Source organism: Hippopotamus amphibius, chromosome X (assembly GCF_030028045.1).
Source record: "Hippopotamus amphibius kiboko isolate mHipAmp2 chromosome X, mHipAmp2.hap2, whole genome shotgun sequence".
NCBI classification, from domain to species: Eukaryota; Metazoa; Chordata; class Mammalia; order Artiodactyla; family Hippopotamidae; genus Hippopotamus; species Hippopotamus amphibius.
In genome coordinates, this window is record NC_080203.1 from 5,766,220 (window position 1) to 5,790,879 (window position 24,660).

A 24,660-nucleotide genomic window follows, 5' to 3' on the forward strand; every position below is an offset into this window, starting at 1 on the left:
CTAAGGCTATTCAGTGGGAATGCAAGAGAGGTCGAATTCGGTTCGATGCCTGCATACATTTGTTTCACTACTCTGGGACTTTGGGCAAGTCGATGAACCCCTGCGCAGCAACGCTCTCCTCGGCTGAAAAACAGGGATAATAGAATACCACGTGGCCATGAGGAAACGCAGCTGTGTCTGAAGAAGCAGCTTGCAGAGTATTTCAAATACAGTTTTAAAAGAGATACTTACTCTTTTAAGAGTCCAACTTGGATTTTTTAAAAATGGTAAGTTTACTACTATAACTATTTAGCATTCTTGGGATGCGCGTGGGTAATTTCCAGTTGGCAGCATTTGAAGAATTTTAATGATTCTTACCTAAAGAGACATCGAGTATGACTTATATCAACCAGTCTCCTAATCTCCCTTAATGTCAAGTGCTGTGTTCTCCACGCAGGAGTCTGAAGTCTTGCGTCTTTGCAGCCCAGCACTTCTATGAAAGCTATCCTTCCTTTAATAAAGACAGCTGTGGCCTGACATAGAGAACAGGCTTGTGGTTGCCAAGGGGCAGAGGGGTAGGGGAGGGATGGATTGGAGGCTGGGATTAGCAGATGCAAACTATTATATATAGGATGGACAAACAACAAGGTCCTCCTGTAGAGCACAAGGAACTCTATTCAATATCCTGTGATAAGCCACCATGGAAAAGAATATGAAACAGAATATATATATATAAATAACTGAATCACTTTGTTGTACAGCAGAAATTAACACAACATTGCCAATCAACTATACTTCAATAAAATACACTTAAAAAATAAAATACAGGCAGCTGTGGCTTAAAATCTGCATTGTTATTGTACTTGAACTTCCAATATTGTTGGGATTTGGGGAGAGCCCTATACAAGGTTGCTAGTAAGATAAAGGGCCTGTGAAGTCGATCCAGGAAAAGCAAACAAGGTGGGCAACGTGCACATCGAAGACACATACACAGTTATGGCCTGGAATAGAGTGCAATGTTTAGTTAATAGATTTATTACAGCAGGTCTTTAGTCATTATTGCCATGAAACATTTGTCATGAAATTTCACAAAGTCCTCTCAGCTATTAGTATCAGCTTTTTTTTCTTTTTATGGAGTGACACTTTGTTAATTTATGAAATATGTACAGCGTTTACAAAAAGCAAGAGACTGTCTAATAAAATTTCTTATACATACAAAATTTATACATTTATACTACTGCATTTGAGATGTCTTATTTGGTAGACCATTGAGCTATGACATAAAATAATTTACAAAGATATATTTAATCTCTCTTACTTCATTGAAAACAAAACCATATTAGCTATAAATAGTCCTTTACAAATCATTGTAAAACACATTAATTGTTTTTTAACTGTAGCCTTAACTTTTACAAATATACTGACTAAATGAATTAGTTCAGATATCAAATAGAACTGCACTTGAAATTGCATTCATACTACAAAAAAAAAACAAAAAACAAAAACAACCTGAAAAAGCAAACCGCTGGGTACTTCAAGTAAAAATTTGTAGAACCAGTTTTTATGCACGCCTGGGTGGGGAGGGGTGTCCAACACCATTGAAATTGAAATTCATAAACACCATACGTTCAAGAATACGCTCAACAAATGTACATCTGCGGCTTTTATTTCAAAGGATGCTGCTCTAGCGACAGCTCATACATCCAAGATGGTCAGTCCGACACTTTGGCAGATAAGCTAGTTTGACTAGAGCAATGTTTGCGAAAACATTCACGTAAGCAGCATAATGCATCCGACATCTTCAAACAGTGCTATAGAAGGGGTTTCCACCACCTGAAAAAGGGTCAGAATTCTAGGCAAGCTCATGAAAGAACTTAGGAAACAGAACTGGCAATGTTAAAAATAATCAGTCATATTTAACTGGGCCCTATCAGGTTTTTTTTAATATAAAAATATGCTTCTCTTGGAAATTAGGGGAAAATACTTCGTATTCCAAAATTTCAAAATAATGGAAAACTCATCTACACAGCTATTTGTCCTTAAGTCATCACACTTGTGATGGTATGAAATTTGGCAATTATTTAAACACCTTGCTTTTCGGAAGCTGAGCTCAATTTGGTTTTGGCAGGAATACACATCTTTCACATTTGGGTTCATTTTAGATCACCCAAAGCAACCATCATAAGCAGTCTGAGGAAACGCCACTTCATAAACATATAGTTTTTCCCCTTTAGTTAAAAATGTTGTTGTTCCAATGAGGCCCACAAAATACATATTGTACACACAATATTTCTGAAGAGATAAATACAATTTAAATATCATCTTTCAAAAACCACTTTTGGAAGGTATCAGGATTTTCCAAAACCCCATCTGGGCTCCTTTCTTCCGATTGCCGTGTAGACGCTGTAGTTTTCTTGCAATATGTATGCTAGAAGGCACATATTCAAGAGTTTAAGATAATGTTAGTTCAAGTTCTACATGGAGGCAAATATTTTAACCTACTTTGTACAGAGGCCCCGAATGAAAGTCAACTATTTCCTTTATTAGAAGTGAGTCTGCACATGGGGCATCATTTGCGAAGGACTGGAAGGTGAGGTTGAGGGATCGGAGAGCTTGGCAGAGTTGGCGAGCTGCAGCTCCTCCAGTCGCTTTATGTACTCATCGCGCAAGGCCAAGAGCTCCATGTAACGCTGCTCCACTGGATTTGGCTGCTGGAAAGAAGCATAGGTGTGAGTTCCTGCTTTCCACCACCAAGACGCGCCTGTGCCCCGCAACTGCTGCGGTGGCGGCAGCTGCTTTCTGAACAAACCCGCTCGTTGGGGGTTAACGCACATCATTTCCTTCAACACTGCATAATTTACAAATACAGAAAAGTACAAAGATTCATTAAAAAAACACCCAGCTATTGGCCACTAAGAAATAACTCACATGCACATTTCCGCACACATGCGTCAGCATCTTTTGAAAATGCATCAACCCAGGCACAGCTCCGGGCTCCTGTGTCACCTGTCCCTGTCCCTGCTGCCCTCTTTCGCTCCCAGAGGCAACAACTCTTCTCAGGCTGGCGTGCAGCCTTCCTCCCTGTGCAGATTTGTGACACTTTTCCTCTAAATGAATATCCAGAAACAAAATACACCATTCCTCTCTATTTGGATGAAGATGTACGTCAATGGTGGTATTCTGTATTTATCAGTTGAGTTCCTTTGAATGAATAAACCACAGCTGCTCTATCCATTCCCAATAGTGGGATGTTCCCCACTACTATAAGCGACACATCTCCTCATGCACGTAACGTGAATGTGTCTCAAAGGAATTTTCCTGGCGGGTGGGAGAGGAACTGCTGGAGAGGACAGTATGGTCTTCTCAAATTTACTAGATGCTGCCCAATTGTTCTCTGAGGTGGGGAGAGGACCTTAGGCTCCCACTAGTGGCGTCTGGCGGGGCCTCTAGCTCTACGTCCTCACCGGAACCTGGCAACGTAAGAGAAATAGTTTTTGCCAATTGGATGAATATAACATGGTATCTCACGGTAGTTTTAGTTTGCATCAGTCTGCCTTAGCACATCTTTTCATGTGCTACTGTCCATACTAATGCATAGCTGAGAGCAGTGGCTCTGACGGGTGGCCTAGTGTGAATCTCCAGTCTGCCTCTTAACAGCGATCTGGGTGCCTCCATTTCCCTATCGGTCAAATGCGAATAAAACCAGCCCAGGCCACAGAGTTGTTGTGAGAGTGAGCTGAGTCAGTGCAGTCTGATTTGGTACCACACTGATGTCTTTCACTGATCAATAGGGGACTGATGGCAGTATAAACGCAGAAGTTCACTGAAATAGAATGCGATTCTCCCCGGGATGTTGTTTAAACTTTTGTACTGAGATATAAATTATACACAGCAATGAGCACAAATCCTTAAAAAGTGTTCAGCTCAATGAATCTTTGCATATATGTAGACTAATGTAAACACCACCCAGGCCAAAATACACAACAGAACAGACCCTAGACTCCCTTGCCAACATGTTAAGGTTGTGAAGTGGTCAAGCAAGCTCCTAGAAAGCTTGAGCAATATATGAAGACATTAACAAAAAAGCCAAAAGCCTACAGAAGTGCCTTCCTTTACGGCTAGTGGCTTCTAGAACTGTGCTGCTTTCCACTGCATTAAGCTATCTGCTGAAGCTGCAAGTACCAACAAGGAAGCTGTGCAGACACTATGCTGATGAAGAAGCCTACACCCCGGATGTGACCTGCACTGCTCAGGAGAATGGTCTGTATCAGAAACAGATGCTCTCCAGGGCCTGCATCTCAGAGGAGGTGGCAGGAGCCCTGGTGTGGAAGACTATATATGAGTTTCCTGCGGCTGCCATGACAAATTAACATCAACTTGATGGTTGAAAACAACAGAAATTTATTTTCTAACAGTTCTGCAGAGCACAAGCACCAAATCAGTAGGCTGCACTCCTTTGCAGGCTCTAGGGGAGGAGCCTGCCTCGCCTCCTCTAGCTTCTGGCGATTCTAGGCTTCCTTGGCTAGTGGCCACATCACTGCATCCTGTCTGTGTGTCTGTCTTTCAAATCCTCCTCCCTCTTCTCTTATGAGAACACCTAACATTGGATTTAGGGCCTGACTAAATCCAAGAGGATCTCATCTTGAGGTCCTGAACTTAATTATATCTGTAAAGACCCTTTTTCCAATTAAAGTCACATTCACAGGTTCCAGGTGGTCTTTTGGGGGCCACCATCCAACCCGCTACAGGCTGCTAAGGCCTGATTGCTGCTTTCATCAGTGCTGTGGTTACAAAGGTACACGGGTTTGAAGGGGTGTCTTCCTACCTTCTAGCCTGTCCCTCCTGTAAGCCCCTGTCCTTTTTACTGCAAGACTTTACAGAATGTGAGGTTTTTTCCAAAATGCATATTGGCATTCGAAGAGGAATGTATGGTAGAGCGCCTGACAGCCAGTAAGTGCTGTGCACTGCCCGTTAACATGCTTTGCCCACTTTTCTCTGCAAGTGCCGCTCCACTGAGGGCTGGACACTGCTCCAGGTGCTCAAGAGCCATCAGTGAACAAAGGAGGCCCCAGTGCCCACTTTTATGGTGTTTCTCTTCCAGCAGGGGGAGACAGACAAACAGCACAGACAACAACCCTGTGAAGCTGACAAGGACTACAGAAAAGTAGAGCAGGGTGACAGGGATGGGGACACTCTCAACAGGGTGGTCGGGGTGAGCCGTTCGCAAGAGGTGACTCATCGGGGAGGGATTGAGGGAGGGGAGGGAGGCGACCAAGCAGATGCTTGGGTGTCTTGAGGCCAAGTAAGGAGCCCAGTGTGGCCAAAGCAGGGTGTGTGAGAAGGGGCCGTCGGTGAGGAGGCCGGTAGGTCAGGAAGGCCAGGTGTGGGGTGGGGGCCACACGAGGCCTCAGAGGCCACTCTCCGGCCTTGGGCTTTGACCCCGGGGGAGGTGAGCAGCTGCCTGGACAGTGCTGAGGAGAGGACTGCCGGGATCTGGGGGGTGAATTTCACAAGGAGCACTTTGGCCACCGTGTTGAGAACAGACGAGAGCCAGGCAGTGCAGCTGGGAAGGCTCTGCAGCAACAGCCCCGGGCTCGGAGGTTTCGGAAGGGCGAGCCCAGCAGGCTCTCCTGACAGCCTGGGATGGAGGGCAAGAGAGCAGGGAGGTGAGGATGACTGTCTGGAAAACAGAAGCCCACCTCCAGTGACAAGAGCGTTTTCTAGGGATGGGTATGCTCACCATCTCGAACGTGGCCACGGTGTCACACTTTGAACATGCACAAATTATTATATGACATTTATACCTCAATAAAGCTGTTTCTTTTTAAGTGGGGAAAAAAAGGATGACTGTCAGGTTTCTGGCCAGAGCGTGGAGGACGGAGCTGCCGAGCACTGAGCTGAGGAAGCCGGCGGGAGGCGGAAGGAGCAAGTTTGGGGAACAGGAGGTGCACGTGGATATGTTACGTTTGCTGTGCTAGGACCACTGACCATGAAACATTTACGACCGACAGTCCATTCTTTCCCCTCCGCCACCTTCTTACCCTCCCCAGCCTCCACACCTCCGTGCTCTGTTTCTGGGCTCTATTTTGCTTCAAATAAGTCCTGACACGTGGCAGAGCAAGGTCTTCCTCGGTATTCTCCTCCAAAATGGTCTTGGCTATTTTTAAAACCTCTCTTTTCCATATGACTATTAGGATCCATTCCTTATTGTACCAGCAAGTACAATTAAGACAAGAAAAAGAAATGAGAGGTAAAACAATCATTTGTGCCGATGAGAAGGCTACAGTTAGAAAACTATTAGAAATAAAAAGAGAATTCAGTCTAGTAATGGGTACAAAATATGTAGACATCATCAGCCTATAGACAAACAAAACCAATGCAGAGGAGCTGATAGAAGGAAAGAGTGCATTTGTGATAGCATATCAAAGGACAGAAGAGCAAGAAATGAAATTCGTAGTCAAGCGACTAGAAATCCCACACCTCAACGTCTCCCTTGGGGAATGAAGTCTGAAGTAACCAGCACTCCAGCTCCGCACGCACGGGAGAGCAGACAGGCAGTCAGCTATCATACTCCTTTCTAACTTTTCTATCAGAAATGACTTAAACCCCACCCAGGTAAACCTGTGACTATCTGTCCTCGTTGTCATCCTAAGCAAAATGGGAACTGCCCGGGGCAACCCTGGTTCACAGCCACATGGAGGGCAGAGGTCCCCAAAGGACAATACTCGACCCACCAGCAGCCAAAGGTCCCACTCAGGTTTACATGACTAAATTATCCATTGGCTTTCAGCACGAGCAACTTCCTCATGTTAAATAAAAGTAGCAAGTGTGCTTACTTATAGCTTGTCAAACGTAAGCATCGGTCTTGCCATCAACTCTGAGTTTTGATGTCCTAGTGAGGGCCGGTGGCTTCTGCTTTTAAAAAGCACATTAACCCTGCCTTCTTCTTGGCAAACAGTTCACCATGGGGAATACACTTAACCACTGAAATTGTTATTCAGTTGTGTGGCCCAGTTGGCATATAGGCAGTTACTGGGTGTCTCTAGCATTCAGAACACTATGGTAAACTATCAGTGTTGAAAGATGCAAAAAGAAATCTGATGCATGTAATCCACACTTCTGTTACCACATTTCTCCTCGAGTGTGATTGCCATCAGTTTATGTTCCTGGGTGCCCCTCCAGTCTGGGAGCTCCTTGTGGGCACAGACCACCTCTTCTTAATCTCTGGGTCCCCCCAGAGCCTGACGCATGGGGATGCTCAGTATTTGGTAGATGAAAATACAAGGTGCCAAGCAACATAAAGACACGTGCAGGAACCTTGACGTTCAGAAAATCTATATAGAAAGGGTAACTTATTTTCTTGGAGTAAATGTCACACATCATAATACACGCCAATCACTGTCTCAAAATAAAAACCTCAGTCACACAAATGTGCATTCCTACCTGGCCCAGTTCCATTTTGCTAAGCTCTGGGAGAATAAGGGGGAGCGACACATCACAGTAAGTTCTGCCAGTGATGTCCCTGCAAACTTGACTTGTCACACAATTGCCATTACCCTTATATATCATAAATGAATTGCTCTAAAGGCCTGCAATTTCAAGAATTTCTCCAAGTACAGATGGGTGAGGGGAGATTACAGAATCTGTATGGAAATTGTCAACATTTTCTAAAAACCAAGTTTTTTAAAGAGCCCTGATAAATACAGAAAAGGTGAAATTTATAGGGCAAACAGTGCTTATCTATGCAGCATTTTTTAATCAGAAAAGGAACATGTCCCATGTAACAGTGCTTACAACCTGTAAAAATTCCCATTTCCTCTCAATATACCAAACGCTGGAGCTACCACTGAATAGGTTCCCTCTGTGTGCTTCTTAAATCCCGAACTAAACAAGTGAATGTTCTCAAGCCCTGGAATCTGTCACTTTCCAAAAGATTACATATTTCAACCACTACTAAATTGCAAAAGGCTTTCATGCAAGCAAGCAGAGACCTTGAAACCAGAGGGCCAGCTGAAACGTGCATTTCCCCAGTGGAAAAAGAGAGCACGCGCGCGCGCACACACACACACAGGCACGTGGCCAGCTGCCTGAATAGAATAAACAATCCAAGAGAAGGACTGAGCACCGGGCCCTGCTGTTGCCTGACAATTTGCAGCAGGATTAAAGCTGCTGCTTAAGCAAGATTGGCCTGGGAGAACAGGTAGTCACCCACTCAAACCTCAGGAAAACGTGCGAACCTTTACAAGGTGCGATCACAAATATTGACTATTTAGAGCACTGAGAACAAATCACTCAATGGACATACTTCTGAGCCCTCACAAACAGGCTGGACTTTCCTTCTGATCTTGGATGCAGTGGGGGTGGGAGAAGAGAAAGCCTGACTGTGTCTTTAATAAAATGTGGAGTCTTTCACTTCAAAAATCACTGTTTCCATGTTTGACTGATAAATGGCCAATTGACTGTACTATCCTTTGACAGATCAATTATCTTTACTTTAGAAGTAAAGACCTTCAGTAAAAAGCATTCTGATATTAGCTGACAAGTAGATACACCTGAACAGAGAGTAGAAAATGTTCCTTTTCCCTGAAGGACCATCTCAGTCTAGTAGCTGGAAAGAACCTTATAATGTGTAACAACTTACAGTGATTAAAGGAAATCCCTGACGATCAAAACTCAGAAATTGTCCAGAGCTTTAAATCAGTTTACATTTTAGTAAAAAAAAAAACTGTATCATTCACATTGGCAGGAAAATGTAAGTTTAATACCAATCAAGACAAATGGTTTAGTAATTAAAAACAATTTTTAACTAAAGCCATGTTTATAAGCAAGTGTCATTTTTTGTCTATTTTTCCTTTCATAATATTTTTTTAAAACCATAAAAAAGAACAAAATAATGCCACTTGCAGCAATATGGATGGACCGAGAGATTGTCATACTCAGTGAAGTAAGTCAGACACGGAAAGACAAATATCATATGATATCACTTATATGTGGGATCTTAAAAAAGGGTATAAACAAACAGTTACAAAACAGAAGTAGAGTCACAGATGTAGAAAATAAACTTATGGTTACCAAAGCGGAAAGGTGGGGGGAGGAATAAACTGGGAGATTGGCACTGACATGTACACACTACTATATATAAAATAGATAACCAACAAGGAACTCTACTCAACACTCGGTAATGGCCTATATGGGAAAAGAATCCAAAAAAGAGTGGATATATGTATATGTATAACAGATTCACTTTGCTGTACACCTGAAACTAACATAACATTGTAGATCAATTATAACCAATAAAAATAAAAAATAAAATAAAAAAATTTGAAGGAAAGATGGCAGCGAAGAAGAAGGACGTGCAATGCATCCCTCTCCACAGATGCATCAGGAATACATCAAAAGATGCAATAATTCCCACAGAGAACCAGCTGAACACCAGCAGACGACCTTGGACACCAGAAAGGACTGCAAAGATCCCAACATAACTGGGTAGGACAGAGGAAAAAAAAAAAAAGGAGAAAGAAGAGGAGAAGAAAGGAAAGCGACAGGTCCCACACCCTGGGGTGGGGGGATCTGAAACAGAGGAGAGATTGCCAAATTCAGGGAAACGTCCCTTATCTGATGGGTAAACTCCTCCAATGGGGAATTTCCCTGGGTCAGAAGAGAGGCATTTGGGACTGTTCAAAGAGGGTGAAGCAGCTGAGCTGTGGCAGACGGAAAAGAGTGAGAAACACACGGAGGGTCTGCACCATGGCTCAGCATGTCCAGACTGAGACATGGGTTCACAGCTGAACAAGGGATCTGGGAGCTGGAACGCTGGAACCGGAAAACTGGTTCAGGGTGAGAAACATTATTGGCAGTGGGGAGATGGACTGAGAGAAAGAGGGAAGAAATCCGCAGCGGAGAATGCCTACCGCGGAAAGTTGGGTGGCCACGGCAGCGGCTCAATACTGCTGACACACAAGCAGCGCGGAGGAGCTGCAGCTGTAGCCTCTCTTTCAGTGCCTGCGACAGATAAAGGAAGGACCCCTCTGGGCCTGGCTAACGCACTCAGGGATAACAAAGACCCCCAGACAGGGCTGGTCTAGAGTGCCTGCAGCCGAGAGCCAAAAGCCCGCAGAGTGGCACAGCTCTGTAGACATTCTGTTTACACCTGAACCGCCGGCATCCCTCTGCAACAGGCACCGCCACGGCCGACTGAGCCGCCGTGACCCAGGCAGGGCACCCCAGTGGAGCTGGAGCAGGGGGGAGGAGCCACAGTTGGAGTCACTCTCTTGGCCTGAGCCACAGGTGTCCTTCTGCAGCAGGCACCACCTGAGCCACTGTGACCCAGGCAGGGTGCCACTGCTCACTCACTTCCAGGGGAAGGAGCCACTATTGCACTCTCTCTCTCCCCGCACACCGGTGCTTATAGACGAACAATAAAGGAAGCTCTGCTGGTCACAGAATAATACAAAAAGCCCAAGGTGGTTAGAAGGACTCTTACAGCTGAGACTCCAAGGAAACAGAAATATTATTATTAATTCTATTGATCTGGTCCATTCTGGGGTCAGTTCTAGTTTGTTTGTTTGTTTGTTTGTTTTTAATTATAACCTTAGTCCTAAGGGATCTACACATTTTATAACATATTTTTTATTCTATTTTTATTTTTAGCCTTTTTTTATATTTCTATATCTAGCTAAGTTTTTTGTAGTGCTGACTGTATCTCTCCTACCTTCTTTTCATCTCTATCTTTTACTTATTTCTATCTTTCTTTTTCTTTTCATAATTCCAGTCATACTACACTCTTCTGTTGCCCTGTCTTCTATTCTTTTTTAGTTTCTTTTATCTTAATATACTTATAATCAATATTATTGCTCGGCTCTGTTTCCTTGCTTTACTCTCCAGATGACATACTGCTTTGGTATTTATTATTAGGCTTGGTCTTTACCTTAGTTCTGATTATAATTGTCTGATTTTGTTTTGGGAATCTTCAGTCTGTCTGGTTGTACTTCTACTCTTTATTATATTTAATTCTAGCTTTCAAAATTTCCCTGGATATGTGTGTGTGTGTGCTTTTTTTGTTGTTGTTAATTAATTACGATCTTAGTCCTAAGGGATCTACACGTATTATAACATATTTTTTTTCTTTCATTCTATTTTTTTCTTCTATTTTTTTTTTTTTTTTTTGGCACACAGGCTTAGTTGCTCTGCAGCATGTGGGATCTTCCTGGAGCTGGGGTCGAACCCGTGACCTCTGCATTGGCAGGCGGATTCTTAACCACTGCGCCACCTAGGAAGCCCTCTTCTATTTTTATATTTAGACTTTTTACATATTTCTATTTCTAGCTAAGTTTTTTGTAGTGCTAACTTTATCTCTCCTACCTTCTTTCCTTCTCCATCTTTTATACATTTCTATTTTTTTTCTTTTTCTTTTCATATTTCCAGTCACACTATGCTCTTCTGTTGCCCTGTCTTCTGTCCTTTTTTAGTTTATTTTATCTTAATATACTTATAAGCAATCAAATCGGTCTGCTCTGCTTCCTTGCTTTATTCTCCAGATGACATACTGATTTGATTTTTATTATTAGGTTTTGTCTTTATCTTAGTTCTAAATATAATTGTCTGATTTCGTTCTGAGAATCTTCAGTCTGTCTGGGGGTACTCTTGCTCTTTATTATATTTGATCCTAGCTTTCAAAATCTCCTTGGATTTATGTTTGTGTGTGTGTGGTGGGTTTCTTTTTTTTTTTTTTTTTTTGGTTTTGAAATTCTGTTGGTTTTCTCTTTAATTGTCTCATGGCATACTGGGGTTCTTGTTCAGGTCTTTCTAGTACCTTATGCTCTATTGGACTTAGTATTTGTGTGTCTTACACATGTATGTGTTTCCTTGGGTTAGTATTTGTTTGACTCAACACTCTGCCATTAGTCTGGGGCTTGGACAGCATTCTTTAAACCCCTTTATTGCCAGGACAAGTAACCTCAGAAGTCTGGACTACTCCATCAGAAGTCAAGTAGGAGGCTCTGGGGAGGGAGCACTAAATCCAGGATGCTAGACTACTAGGGAGTCCTCAGACACAGGGAAGATTAACTGCAGAGAACTCTCACAGAGCCTTGTATCAGAGTCTAAGACTTGGCTTCATCTGACTGTCTGTAACTGCCAGTGCTGGACACCTCACACCAAACTACAAACAAGACAGGAACACAAAACCTCCCATGAGCACACAGACTACCTAAAGCCATATTAAGCTCACAGATACCCTAAAACACACTACCTGACACGGCACTGCTCATCAGAGAGAAAAGACACAGAGCCACACACTGGAAAGCAGACACCAGACCCCCCCACCAGGAAGTCTACTCAAGACACTGGACAAACCCCACCACAGGGGCCAGAGGGCAGAAACAAGAGGAATTAATACAAGGCAGCACAGGGAAAGGAGACAGCAAATCTTATAAATTAGACAAAATGAGAAAACAAAGAAACACCATGCAGGCAAAGGAGCAGGAAAAAAAACCCGCAAGACCAAATAAATGAAGAGGAAATAGGAAAATTGTCTGAAAAAGAATTCAGAGTAATGACAGTAAAGATGATCCAAAATCTCGACAACAAAATACAGAAAATACAAGAAAGAGTTAATAAGGACTCAGAAGAACTAAAGAGCAAACAAACAGTAATGGACAACAAAATAACAGAAATTAAAAATACGCTAGATGGTATAAACAGCAGAATAACTGAAGCAGAAGAATGAATAAGTGAGTTGGAAGATAGAATGGGGGAAATAACTGCCACAGAGCAGGAAAGAGAAAAGAGAATAAAAAGAATGGAAGACAGTCTCAGAGACCTTGGTGACAGCACTAGGCGCACCAACATTCGAATCATAGCATCCCAGAAGAAGAAGAAGAAAAGAAAGGGCCACAGAAAATATTTGAATAAGTTATAGTGGAAAGCTTCCCCAACATGGGAACGGAAATAATTAATCAAGTCCAAGAAGCACAGAGAGTCCCATACAGAATAAACTCAAGGAGAAATGCAGCGAGGCACATGTTAATCAAACTAATGACAATTAAACACACAAAAAAATATTAAAAGCAGCAAGAGAAAAGCAACAAATAACATATAAGGGAAAATCCATAAGGATAACAGCAGAAACTCTGCAGGCCAGAAGGGAATGGCAGGATATACTGAAAGTCCTGAAAGAGAAAAAACTACACCTAGGAATACTCTACCCAGCATGAATCTCATTCAGATTCGACAGAGAAATCAAAAGCTTTACAGACAAGCAAAAGTTAAGAGAATTCAGCACCACCAAACCAGCCTTACAATTGCTGAAGGAACTTTTCTAAGTAGGAAACATAAGAGAAGGAAAACACCTACAAACACAAACCCAAAACAATTAGGAAAATGGTAATAGGAACACACATGTCAATAATCACCTTAAATGTAAGTGGACCAAATGCTCCAACCAATAGAAACAGACTGGCTGAATGGATACAAAAACAAGACCCTTCTATATGCTGCCTCCAAGAAACCCACTTCAGACCAAGGGACACATATATACTGAAAGTAAAGGGATGGAAAAAGATATTCCGTGGAAATGGAAGTTAAAAGAAAGCTGGAGTAGCAATACTCATTTCAGACAAATTAGACCTTAAAGTAAAGACTATTATAAGAGATAAGGAAGGACACTCCATAATGATCAAGGGATCCATTCAAGAAGAATATATAACAATTGTAAATATATATGCCCCCAACATAGGAGCACCTCAATACATAAGGCAAATGCTAACAGCCATAAAAGGGGACATCGACAGTAACACAATAATAGCAGGAGACTTTAACACCCCACTTACATCAATGGACAGATCATCCAAACAGAAAATAAATAAGGACACACAAGCTTTAAATGACACATTAGACCATCTTGACTTTATTGATATTTATAGGACATTCCATCCAAAAATGACAGAATACACTTTCTTCTCAAGTGCACAGGGAACATTCTCCAGGATAGATCACATCTTGGGTCACAAATCAAGCCTCAGTAAATTCAAGAAAACTGAAATCACATCAAGCATCTTCTCTGACCACAACGCCATGAGACTAGATATCAACTACAGGAAAAAAAACTGTAAAATATACAAACACATGGAGGCTAAACAATACACTATTAAACAACCAAGAAATCACTAAAGAAATCAAAGAGGAAATCAAAAAATATCTAGAAACAAATGACAATGAAAACACAACAACCTAAAACCTATGGGATGCAGCAAAAGCAGTTCTAGGAGGGAAGTATATAGCAACACAGTCCAACCTCAAGAAACAAGAAAAATTTCGAATAAACAACCTAACCTTACACCTAAAACAATTAGAGAAAGAAGAACAAAGAAACCCCAAAGTGAGCAGAAGGAAAGAAATCATAAAGATCAGAGCAGAAATAAATGAAAAAGAAAGGAAGGAAACAATAGCAAAGATCAATAAAACTAAAAGCTGGTTCTTTGAGAAGATAAACGAAATTGATAAACCATTAGCCAGACTCATCAGGAAAAAAAGGGAGAAGAAGCAAATCAACAGAATTAGAAATGAAAAAGGGGAAGTAACAACGGACACCACAGAAATACAAAAGATCATGAGAGACTACTACAAGCAACTGTATGCCAATAAACTGGATAACCTGGAAGAAATGGATAAATTCTTAGAAAAGTACAATCTTCCAAGACTGAACCAGGAAGAAATAGAACATATAAGCAGACCAATCACAAGTACAGAAATTGAGACTGTGATTAAAAATCTCCCAACAAACAAAAGCCCAGGGCCACATGGCTTCACAGGGGAATTCTATCAAACATTTCGAGAAGAGCTAACACCTATCCTTCTCAAACTCTTCCAAAATATAGCAGAAGGAGGAACACTCCCAAACTCATTCTATGAGGCCACCATCACCCTGATACCAAAACCAGGCAAAGATGTCACAAAAAAGAACATTACAGACCAATATCACTGATGAATATAGATGCAAAAATCCTCAACAAAATACTAGCTAACAGAATCCAACAGCACATTAAAAGGATCATACACCATGATCAAGTGGGGTTTATCCCTGGAATGCAAGGAATCTTCAATATACGCAAATCAATCAATGTGATACATCATATCAACAAACTGAAGGATAAAAACCATATGATCATCTCAATAGATGCAGAAAAAGCTTTTGACAGAATTCAACATCCATTTATGATTAAAAACTCTCCAGAAAATGGGCATGGAAGGAAATTATCTCAACATAATAAAAGCCATATATGAAAAACCAACAGCCAACATCGTTCTAAATGGTGAAAAACTGAAAGCATTCTCTCTAAGAAGAGGAACAAGACAAGGGTGCCCACTCTCACCATTATTATTCAACATAGTTTTGGAAGTGTTAGCCACAGCAATCAGAGAAGAAAATGAAATAAAAGGGATCCAAACTGGAAAAGAAGTAAAATTGTCACTCTTTGCAGATGACATGATATTATACATAGAAAACCTGAAAGACTCTACCAGGAAACTGCTAGCACTAATCGATGAATTTAGTAAAGTAGCAGGATACAAAATTAACGCGCAGAAATCTCTTGCATTCCTATACACTAACAATGAAAAAGCAGAAAGAGAAATTAAGGAAACTCTCCCACTTACCATTGCAACAAAAAGAATAAAATACCTAGGAATAAACCCACCTAAGGAGGCAAAAGACCTGTATGCAGAAAACTAGAAGACACTGAGGAAAGAAATCAAAGACGACACAAACAGATGGAGAGACATACCATGTTCTTGGATTGGAAGAATCAACATTATGAAAATGACTATCCTACCCAAAACAACTTACAGATTCAACGCAATCCCTATCAAATTACCAACAGCATTTTTCACAGAACTAGAACAAGAAATCTTACGATTCGTATGGAAACGCAAAAGACCCCGAATAGCCAAAGCAATCTTGAGAAGGAAAGACGGAGTTGGTGGAATTAGGTTTCCTGACTTCAAACTATACTACAAGGCCACAGTGATCAAGACAGTATGGTACTGGCACAAAAATAGAAAGGAAGATCAATGGAACAGAATAGAGAGCCCAGAGGTAAACCCAAGCACATATGGGCACCTAATCTTTGACAAAGGAGGCAAGAATAAACAATGGAGAAAAGACAGCTTCTCCAACAAGTGGTGCTGGGAAAATTGGACAGCAACATGTAAAAGAATGAAATTAGAACACTTCCTAACACCATACACAAAAAGAAACTCCAAATGGATGAAAGACCTACATGTAAGGCCAGACACTATAAAACTCCTAGAGGAAAACATGGACAGAACACTCTACGACATACACCAAAGCAAGATCCTTTTTGACCCACCTCCTAGAATAATGGAAATAAAATCAAGAATAAACAAATGGGACCTCATGAAACTTAAAAGCTTTTGCACAGCAAAAGAAACCATAAACAAGACAAGAAGACAACCCTCAGAATGGGAGAAAATACTTGCCAACGAAGCAACGGACAAAGGATTAATCTCCAAAATACACAAGCAGCTCATGCAGCTTTATACCAAAAAAGCAAATAACTCAATCCACAAATGGGTGGAAGACCTAAATAGACATTTCTCCAAAGAAGACATGCAGATGGCTAACAAACACATGAAAAGATGCTCAACATCACTCATCATCAGAGAAAGGCAAGTCAAAGCCACAATGAGGTATCACCTCACACTGGTCAGAATGGCCATCATCACAAAATCTAGAAACAACAAATGTTGGAGAGGCTGTGGAGAAAAGGGAACTTTCCTGCACTGTTGGTGGGAATGTAAGTTGGTACAGCCACTATGGAAAACAGTTTGGAGGTTCCTTCAAAAACTACAAATAGAACTACCATATGATCCAGTAATTGTACTCCTGGGCATATACCCAGAGAAAACCATAATCCAAAAAGAAATATGTACCATAATGTTCATTGCAGCCTATTTACAATAGCCAGGACATGGAAGCAACCTAAATGCCCATCAATAGATGAATGGATAAAGAAGATGTGGCACATATATACAATGGAATATTACTCAGCCATAAAAAGGAATGAAATGGAGCTATATGTAATGAGGTGGATAGACCCAGAGTCTGTCATACCGAGGGAAGTAAGCCAGAAAGAGAAAAAACAAATACTGTATGCTAACTCATACATACGGAATAAAAAAAAAAAAAAAAAGTACTGATGAACCCAGTGCCAGGAGAGGAATAAGAATGCAGATGCAGAGAATGGACTGGAGGACACGGGATTGGGGGGGTGGGGGGCGAAGGGGAAGCTGGGACGAAATGAGAGAGTAGCATAGACATATATATACTACCAACTGTAAAACAGATAGCTAGTGGGAAGTTGCTGTATAACAAAGGGAGATCAACCCGATGATGGGTGATGCCTTAGAGGGCCAGGACAGGGAGGGTGGGAGGGAGTCGCGAGAGGGAGGGGATATGGGGATATATGTATAAATACAGCTGATTGACTTTGGTGTACCTCAAAAGCTGGTACAAGAGTGTAAAGCAATTATATTCCAATAAAGAGCTTAGAAAAAAAAATTGTGACCTGTGGGGTGGGGTCACAATGAGTGTTCAATAAAAAATTAATAAGTAAAAAATTTTAAAAACCTACTACATAACAGTATTTCAGTCCAGAAGTGGTACTCAGTCAACATCACTGTATTTCACAATGTTACTTTACTTACTTGTTGCTTGATTCTGGGGTTCCATCTAATGTAGTAATTCACCCAAAGTTCCAAGTGACGCATACTGGCAACTGGATATAAAACTCGATTGATTTCTTTAGTGTAGAAGGGATTTTTGAATTTGTCTTTATTACTGTTTATCAGTGACCATAAGGAAATGGTTCTTTCTGTAACTTTCTAGAGGAAAGAGAAAGTGGAAAGCCTAAGTAAAAACACACTCCAGTTCGTACAAACCATTTTGCAGGCTGCTGCGATACAGCTGATTATCACCTTGAATCACATGTGTACATTATCCCCATAATAGCTCAAAAAGCCTCCTGCGCTCACCGGGGAGTGCTGAGCACCACTTCCCCATATTTGCATAGATAATGGCTTGAGAGCCACTGTTTCTGCAGGAAGAGAGAGGGCAGGATGATGTAACATTAAATGCAATTCACTGACCTAAGAAGACTCTTCTCAGCTAGGGAAAACATTTACGAACAGATGGGCAGTATGCTCTTTTGAATGCAGCAGCAAGAAAAATTATAAGATCTTGCTGACTTTTTCCATTTTTGTGTTTGTTAGAACTACAAAATCTCAACCTGTGTCTACCTGACAGTAGGCATCTAGATAAAGAGTTATGTTAGTCACACACCCAGATGTTTAATGCATCATGTCAATACGCAGCTATTTGAAACACCTGGATAAGAGACTTCACTGAATCTTCACTTTTTTGTCTGGTGTCCATCATCTCATACAGATATTCACATCTTCATTGGTTTTTAATTATAGATTTTTACCAATTTTGACCATAAGCAGAGGAAAATCAAAAGTTGGGAAATAAAAATACAACTATTTAAAATTACTGAAGGCAGAACTGGAGACTCTTCCTAGAAATGACTTCAGGAAGAAGGGTCCAATAAGCTAAAACTGGAAGCTGAAAAGAAGAGCATGAAGTAAGTGACTGAAGAAATTTCTGAAGGCAATGCTCTGCTGACTTCTAGCTTCCAATATTGCTGTTGAAGAATTCAAAGCCTTCCTGATTTCTGTTTCTTTGCAAATAACCCACTCTTTTCCTCTTTGGAAGGGTCTTTCCTTTCTCTCTGGTGTTCTGAGACTTCACAAAGACGTGCTTTAGTGTGGGTCTCTTTTTGTTTACTGTGACTGGGTATTTGGTAGGCCTTTCAATGTTGAAACTCACACACTTCAATTCTCAGCAATATTCTCAAATTATTCAGCTGATTTCCTGCCCTTCTTTCCCTATTTTCTCTTTCTAGAACTCCTGTTTATTTGGATATTGGACCTCCAGGACTGATCTTCTAGTTTTATCTCCATTTTCTACCTGTCTGTACGGCCTACTTTCTGGGAGATTTCGACCCAATCTTACACCTCTTCTTCTGAATTTTAAATTTCTGTTGATATCATGTTTTTAATTTCAAGTTTTCTGACCTCTAACTGTTCTTTCCAAATAATATCCTGTTATTATTTCATGGTGCCAACATTTTCTTATCTCTCTCGGACTATTAACTGAGAGTGTCTTATCTAGGTTTCTTCCCACCCTACGTGGTAACCATCTTCTCCACGCTGCTTCATTTCCCTCTTGCCTGTTGCTATTATGTAAGTTTTGAGGTCATGTGGCTTGTCAACTTGAGTTTCACCATGGAGAACCCTAACTGTTGGTAATCTTTAGGTCCTTCTTGGGCTAGTCAGTTTCTCCAGCGATGATTCTGGGTTTTTTTGTTTGTTTGTTTGTTTTTATAATTGAAGTGCAGTTCACATACCACAAAATTCACCATTTTAAAGTCTACAATTCAGTTGCTTTTAGTACTTTCCCAATGCTGTGCAACCACCACCTCTATCAAGTTCTAAGACATCTGCATCACCCCCAAAGGAAACCCCATACACATTAAGAAGTCACTCCCCATTCTCCCTTCCCTCTGGCCCCTGTCCACCACTAATCTGCTTTCTGTCTCTATGGACTTGGTTTTCTGGACATTTCATATAAATGGAGTCATACAATATGTGGCTTTTTGTGCCTGGCTCCTTTCACTCAGCATGTTTTCAAGGTTCATCAATTTGTGGCATGGGTCAGAACTTCATTCCTTTTGATGGCTGAATAACATTCCATCAAATGGATAGACCACATTTAGCTTCTGTATTCATCAACTGATGGCCAATGGAGCTGTTGCCGCCTTTTAGCTATCATGAGTAGGCCTGCCATGAACATTTGTGTCTAAGTTTTAGTTTCAACCCTTGTTTTCATTCCTCTTGGGTACATCCCTAGGAGGAGAACTGCTAGGTCATATAGTAAGTCTATATTTAGCTTTCTGAAGAACCGCCAGACTAGTTTACACCCCCATCAGCAACATCCAAGGGTCTCATTTTCTCCTCATCCTTGCCAATGAGAAGGCTCTTTTAGGCTCTCGCATGAAAAGATAAGCACCTGCTGCCAGAATGCTGGGAGTCAGCAGGAGACACGGGCTGGGGCTCTCACAGGCCGGCCCTTCCCATTCACCTCACCCCCTGATGACACTCAGGTCCCCAGCCTGGAGACCTACTCTCACCCTCTCGTGAGAAGAAACCTCTGTCCTCAGCTCTAGAGACGGGAGGAGGTGATCTGGGGAAGCTACCTGCTTATTCTAAACAGACCTTCAGGTTACCTTATCCTTCCCCCTTTGCCCCAGACACTGGTACACCTTCGCCGCAGAACCCCTAAGTCATCTGGGGTTCCTGTGACGCAAAGTGGCCTGGTTCTTGCCTTTCCCACTGCTGGTCTGAGATTCAGTTTTCTCAAGTGAAGTTATTTCCCACTTATCTACTAGCGCTCCAGCTTCCAAGTTTGCTGCTGTGTCTCCTGTCCTATTTCCCCCATTTTTGTGGGTTTATGCCTTTTAAGAAATTCCCCTTACTGACATTTTTATGGTGTTTTGAGAGGGTGATCTTGCATGCCTTTAACAGCCATTCCTTCTCCCATAGCCAAGATATGGAAGCAACCTGTGTCCATCAAACAGATGAATGAATAAAGAAGATGCACTATGTATAAATACAATGGAATACCACCCAGCCATAAAGAATGAAATCCTGCCATTTGCAGCAACGTGGATGAACTTGGAGGGGATGATTATGCTTAGTGAAATAAGTCAGCTAGAGAAAGACAAATACTGTATGTTTTCACTTATGTGAGGAATCTATAAAACAAAACAAGTGAACAAATGTAACAAAACAGAAACAGAGTCACAGATATAGAGAACAAACTAGTGGTTACTAGTGGGGAGAGGGAAGGTGGGAGGGGCAGTGGAGGGGTAGGGGATTAAGAGGTACAAACTATTAGGTATAAAATAAGTAAGCTACAAGGACATATTGTACAGCACAGGGAAACATAGCCATTATTTTCTAATAACTTTTAATGGAGTATATCTGTAAAACTACTGAATCAGTGTGTTGTATACCTGCAACTTATGTAATACTGTAAATCAGCTATACCTCAACAAAAAAGTCATTCCTACTCCCTGAGGGCAAAGTCAGCATCTCACCCCTCAAGTAAACACCACACATTCAACAACCCCTGGCTGAAGTGAAAACGCCCAAGCCTAGGGTACAAAATGAGAAACTTTGCATTTACCACAAACCAAGCTATCAAATTCTTTGATACTTCATGGCAGACTAGGCATATTTTGGTCAGCCTTTAACTAAAAAGATGAGCATTTGCACTCACCTGTTTCTCTCGAGCAGATTCACAGTTGTATAAGAAAGTACCAAAGCGGCAACTGTACAGATGATCCAAAATTGTAATCAAAAAGCGCTCATTGAATTCGAAAGCTGTAGGGAACTAGACAGAAACAAACAAGCAAACAGTGCATGAAAACATGGGGCTGATCTCGTATAGAGCTGAGAAGAGGGGCACAGACGCTCCGTGAGGACAGCTGAGGCTGTGGTCTGCAGCGCCCTACAGCTCACCTGTTGGTGCTTTGCACAGGGCTGAAGAGCTTCAGTAAGCATCAAGTAAAGGAACAAAGGGGGAAAAAAAAGAAAACAAGCCCATTCTCTGGGCTCTCCTGAGCGTACAGGACATAGAGGATGATTTAGATATTTACGGTAGTCTAAGGTAGCAGACATGCCTACACACAAACGCCAGCATAGGATCAACTGGAAAAGACGTGGTATCGTCAATTCCACTGCTCCTCCATCAGCAGAGAGAGCATGGTTGAATACTAAATTTTTACAATTTTATTATGAAAAATCCCAGTCAATATAAACAGTAGTGAGAATTTAAAAAGTGAACTCCGTGTACCCATCACCCGGCTTCAACAATTATTTGCACGTGGCCAAACTTGTTGCATCTCGGTCTCTGCCCTGTGTTGCTTTGAGGCAAATCCCTGACATTATATCCAAATATTTAAACATCAACTCAAATGTATTTTCGTCTGATATATCCCTTACCTGTTTTGACATCTGCCATACACAGTCAATAAACTGGAGAAAAATCGGAGATCGGTCAGCGTCAGCGTGGTTTTTATCACCATGACCTATTCTCTGAAAGGAATTGATGATTTGTTTTAATCTCTGGGTACAAAACCGAGAAAGTATATAACTCACAAAATGTGACAAACACAACTCAGCGCTCTGCGTTCCAAACTCTCAGAGAGTGAATAGTATTTTGTTCCCATGGCAATACAGACAATAACATATGGTTTCAAAATAATGGAAATTAAGTATAAAACTTCTATAAAATATCAACACAAACTGAGCAAGCATCACGATGCTATGTGAGCATTACAACTATTTTATCCGATTGGAATTTTGTACAAGTCCTGGGCGGCTGCAGGTAGACTGGACCAGGTTATTCTGCAAAGTAAGTTACCAGTTGCTAAAGGACCAATCCGAAAGTTTCAAGTCTTGAAACCATGTTCAAAAGGGTGTGATTATTATAATTAAGAGGTCTTTTTAAAAAAAGGTTCTTTCTCAAAAACAAGACAAAAACTTCACCATTTATTCATTTACTAAACAATGATTCTTTCTACTTGACGATGCTATTCATACCACTTAGGAAATTTAGATGAAGGCGACAAGGCTACACAGCAGTGTTTCTGAAACCGTCTATGGATTCTCTTCTTGAGAACCATACGGGGAACTTGTTCAAAATGCTTATTCAAAGGGTGTCTGGAAACAAGACCTGGAAATAGGAATTTTAATAGGTTCTCTTGGTTTTCAAAATGTCTATCTGAGAATAGTAAAAGCCTCAACAAAAAGTCTAGCATCTTACAAACTATTTGGCTCTAACAGTTATGTTAGTTGAGAAAGGAAAGAGTATCTTCCTTCTTCTGCACAATTTCAATTTAAACACTTTTTATATTACTTTCAAGAGAAACTATAAATAGCACAGATGGACAAACATGTCTCCTAAAAAGACTGCCTAAACCCAAGGCGTCACACATTTTCAAACCTGCAGAGTGTTTCTTATTACACTACTCAGGTTTCTTTTTAAAAGGAAATCGTTGGTTTCACAGCTAGTTTTTTTAATCCCAGATGGTGGTGATCAGACATTTTATAAATTAGCTTTACTGTTTACTTACAGATGCAAATTTGTGTCCAAAACTGATCCATTCTTTTTGGACCAATATTTCAAAGCCCTCGATGCTCCGGTAATAACTGTCCAACATCAGCATGGCCAGGGATGTCAGCTGGGCAGTCCTGTCCCACCCGTCGCTGCAGTGCACCACCACCGAGCTCTTCCCTGAAGAAACCCTGTCTGCGACCTGGATGGCTCCCGTCAAAACGAGCTGCCAAAGAAAAACATGTGAGTCAGTAGCTAGCTGGAAGGGACTGCTTAAATTTGAAATTACAGCTTTTAACCCCAGAAAAAGTCCTGTTTTTAAATACTATTAACGTCTAGAACAGAAAGAGTTCTGAAAACAGAAGGCCAGGAGCTGCAGGGTCTGTTGCTTTTCCTGTATAGAAACTGCCTTCGAATGCAGGTAGGTATTAAAAAATAAGACAAATAGACACAAAGCCAAACTGCATTTCAAGCTTTCTTTCACATATGTGATTGTATGAGTTTGCTAGGGCTGTCACAACAAAGTCGCACAGACTGGGGGGCTTAAATGACAGAGAAGATGTATTGTCTCCCAGCTCTGGAGGCAGGAGTCCAAGATTAAGGTGTCGTCAGGGTCATACTCCCTTCGGAGGCTCTAGGGAAGGACCTGTTCCAGGCCTGTCTCAAAGCTTCTGGTATTTCCTTGCCTTCTCGCAGCATAATTCCAATCCTCAGATGGTATTTTCTCTGAGCATGTATCTGTGTCCAAATTTCCCCTTTTCATAGAGACACCAGCCTTAGCGAATTAAGGGCCCACCCTGCTCCAGGATGACCTCATCCTAACCAACCACATCTGCAATGACCCTGTTTCCAAAGAAGGTCACATCCTAAGGTACTTGGGGTCAGGACACTAACATACAAACTTTGGGAGGACACAGTGCAACTCCTAACAGTGATCACATTAGAAAATTCACTGGCCCAGGAGATCCAGTCTAGACCTTAAAGGCCTGATACAATGGAAATCACTTTTTGGCCTTTAAGTTGACAAAATATGAACTCTTATGTGGCTCGAAAATGCAGAATCCTTAACTAAAGTGATAGCCTTCTCGTAGACATTTGAGACTTAGCAGTGACTCAGTTTAGGCATACAAAAAGCTATTGCTCTGATGTCATTTTTGATGATTTAGGTATTTGCAGAAGTATACTTCACAAAGTAGAATTTACCCCTACGTGTGCACTTCGATAAGATTTACTATCTTTATACAGTTTTGCAACCATCACCACAATCCAGTGGTAGACCAGTTCTAGTACCCCAAATAGCTCCGTGTGCCAATTCCTGTTCCCACCCTCAGCCCCAGGCAACCACTAATTTGCTTTCTGTCTCTATAGTTTTGCCTCTACTAGAAATTTCATAGAAATGGAATTCTACATTAGGTGGTCTTTTA

General features: G+C 41.3%; 1 protein-coding gene across 4 annotated transcripts in view; it reads right to left on the reverse strand.

Moving 5' to 3' along the window:
- Positions 1-991: 991 nt before the first annotated feature.
- The window catches only part of MTM1 (myotubularin 1), a 107,275-nt gene continuing 83,606 nt past the window's right edge, over positions 992-24,660 (reverse strand). For 3 of the 4 annotated variants that reach the window (XM_057718793.1, XM_057718795.1, XM_057718794.1), the window contains exons 11-15: positions 23,256-23,462; positions 22,123-22,215; positions 21,398-21,511; positions 17,704-17,880; positions 992-2,690 (exon numbers count right to left, since the gene is read on the reverse strand). In XM_057718793.1, the coding sequence (XP_057574776.1) occupies positions 2,523-2,690; positions 17,704-17,880; positions 21,398-21,511; positions 22,123-22,215; positions 23,256-23,462 (759 nt within the window). In that variant the 3' untranslated portion in view covers positions 992-2,522. The remainder of the gene's footprint in view (positions 2,691-17,703; positions 17,881-21,397; positions 21,512-22,122; positions 22,216-23,255; positions 23,463-24,660) is intronic. The other variant, XM_057718796.1, reaches the window with a different exon arrangement.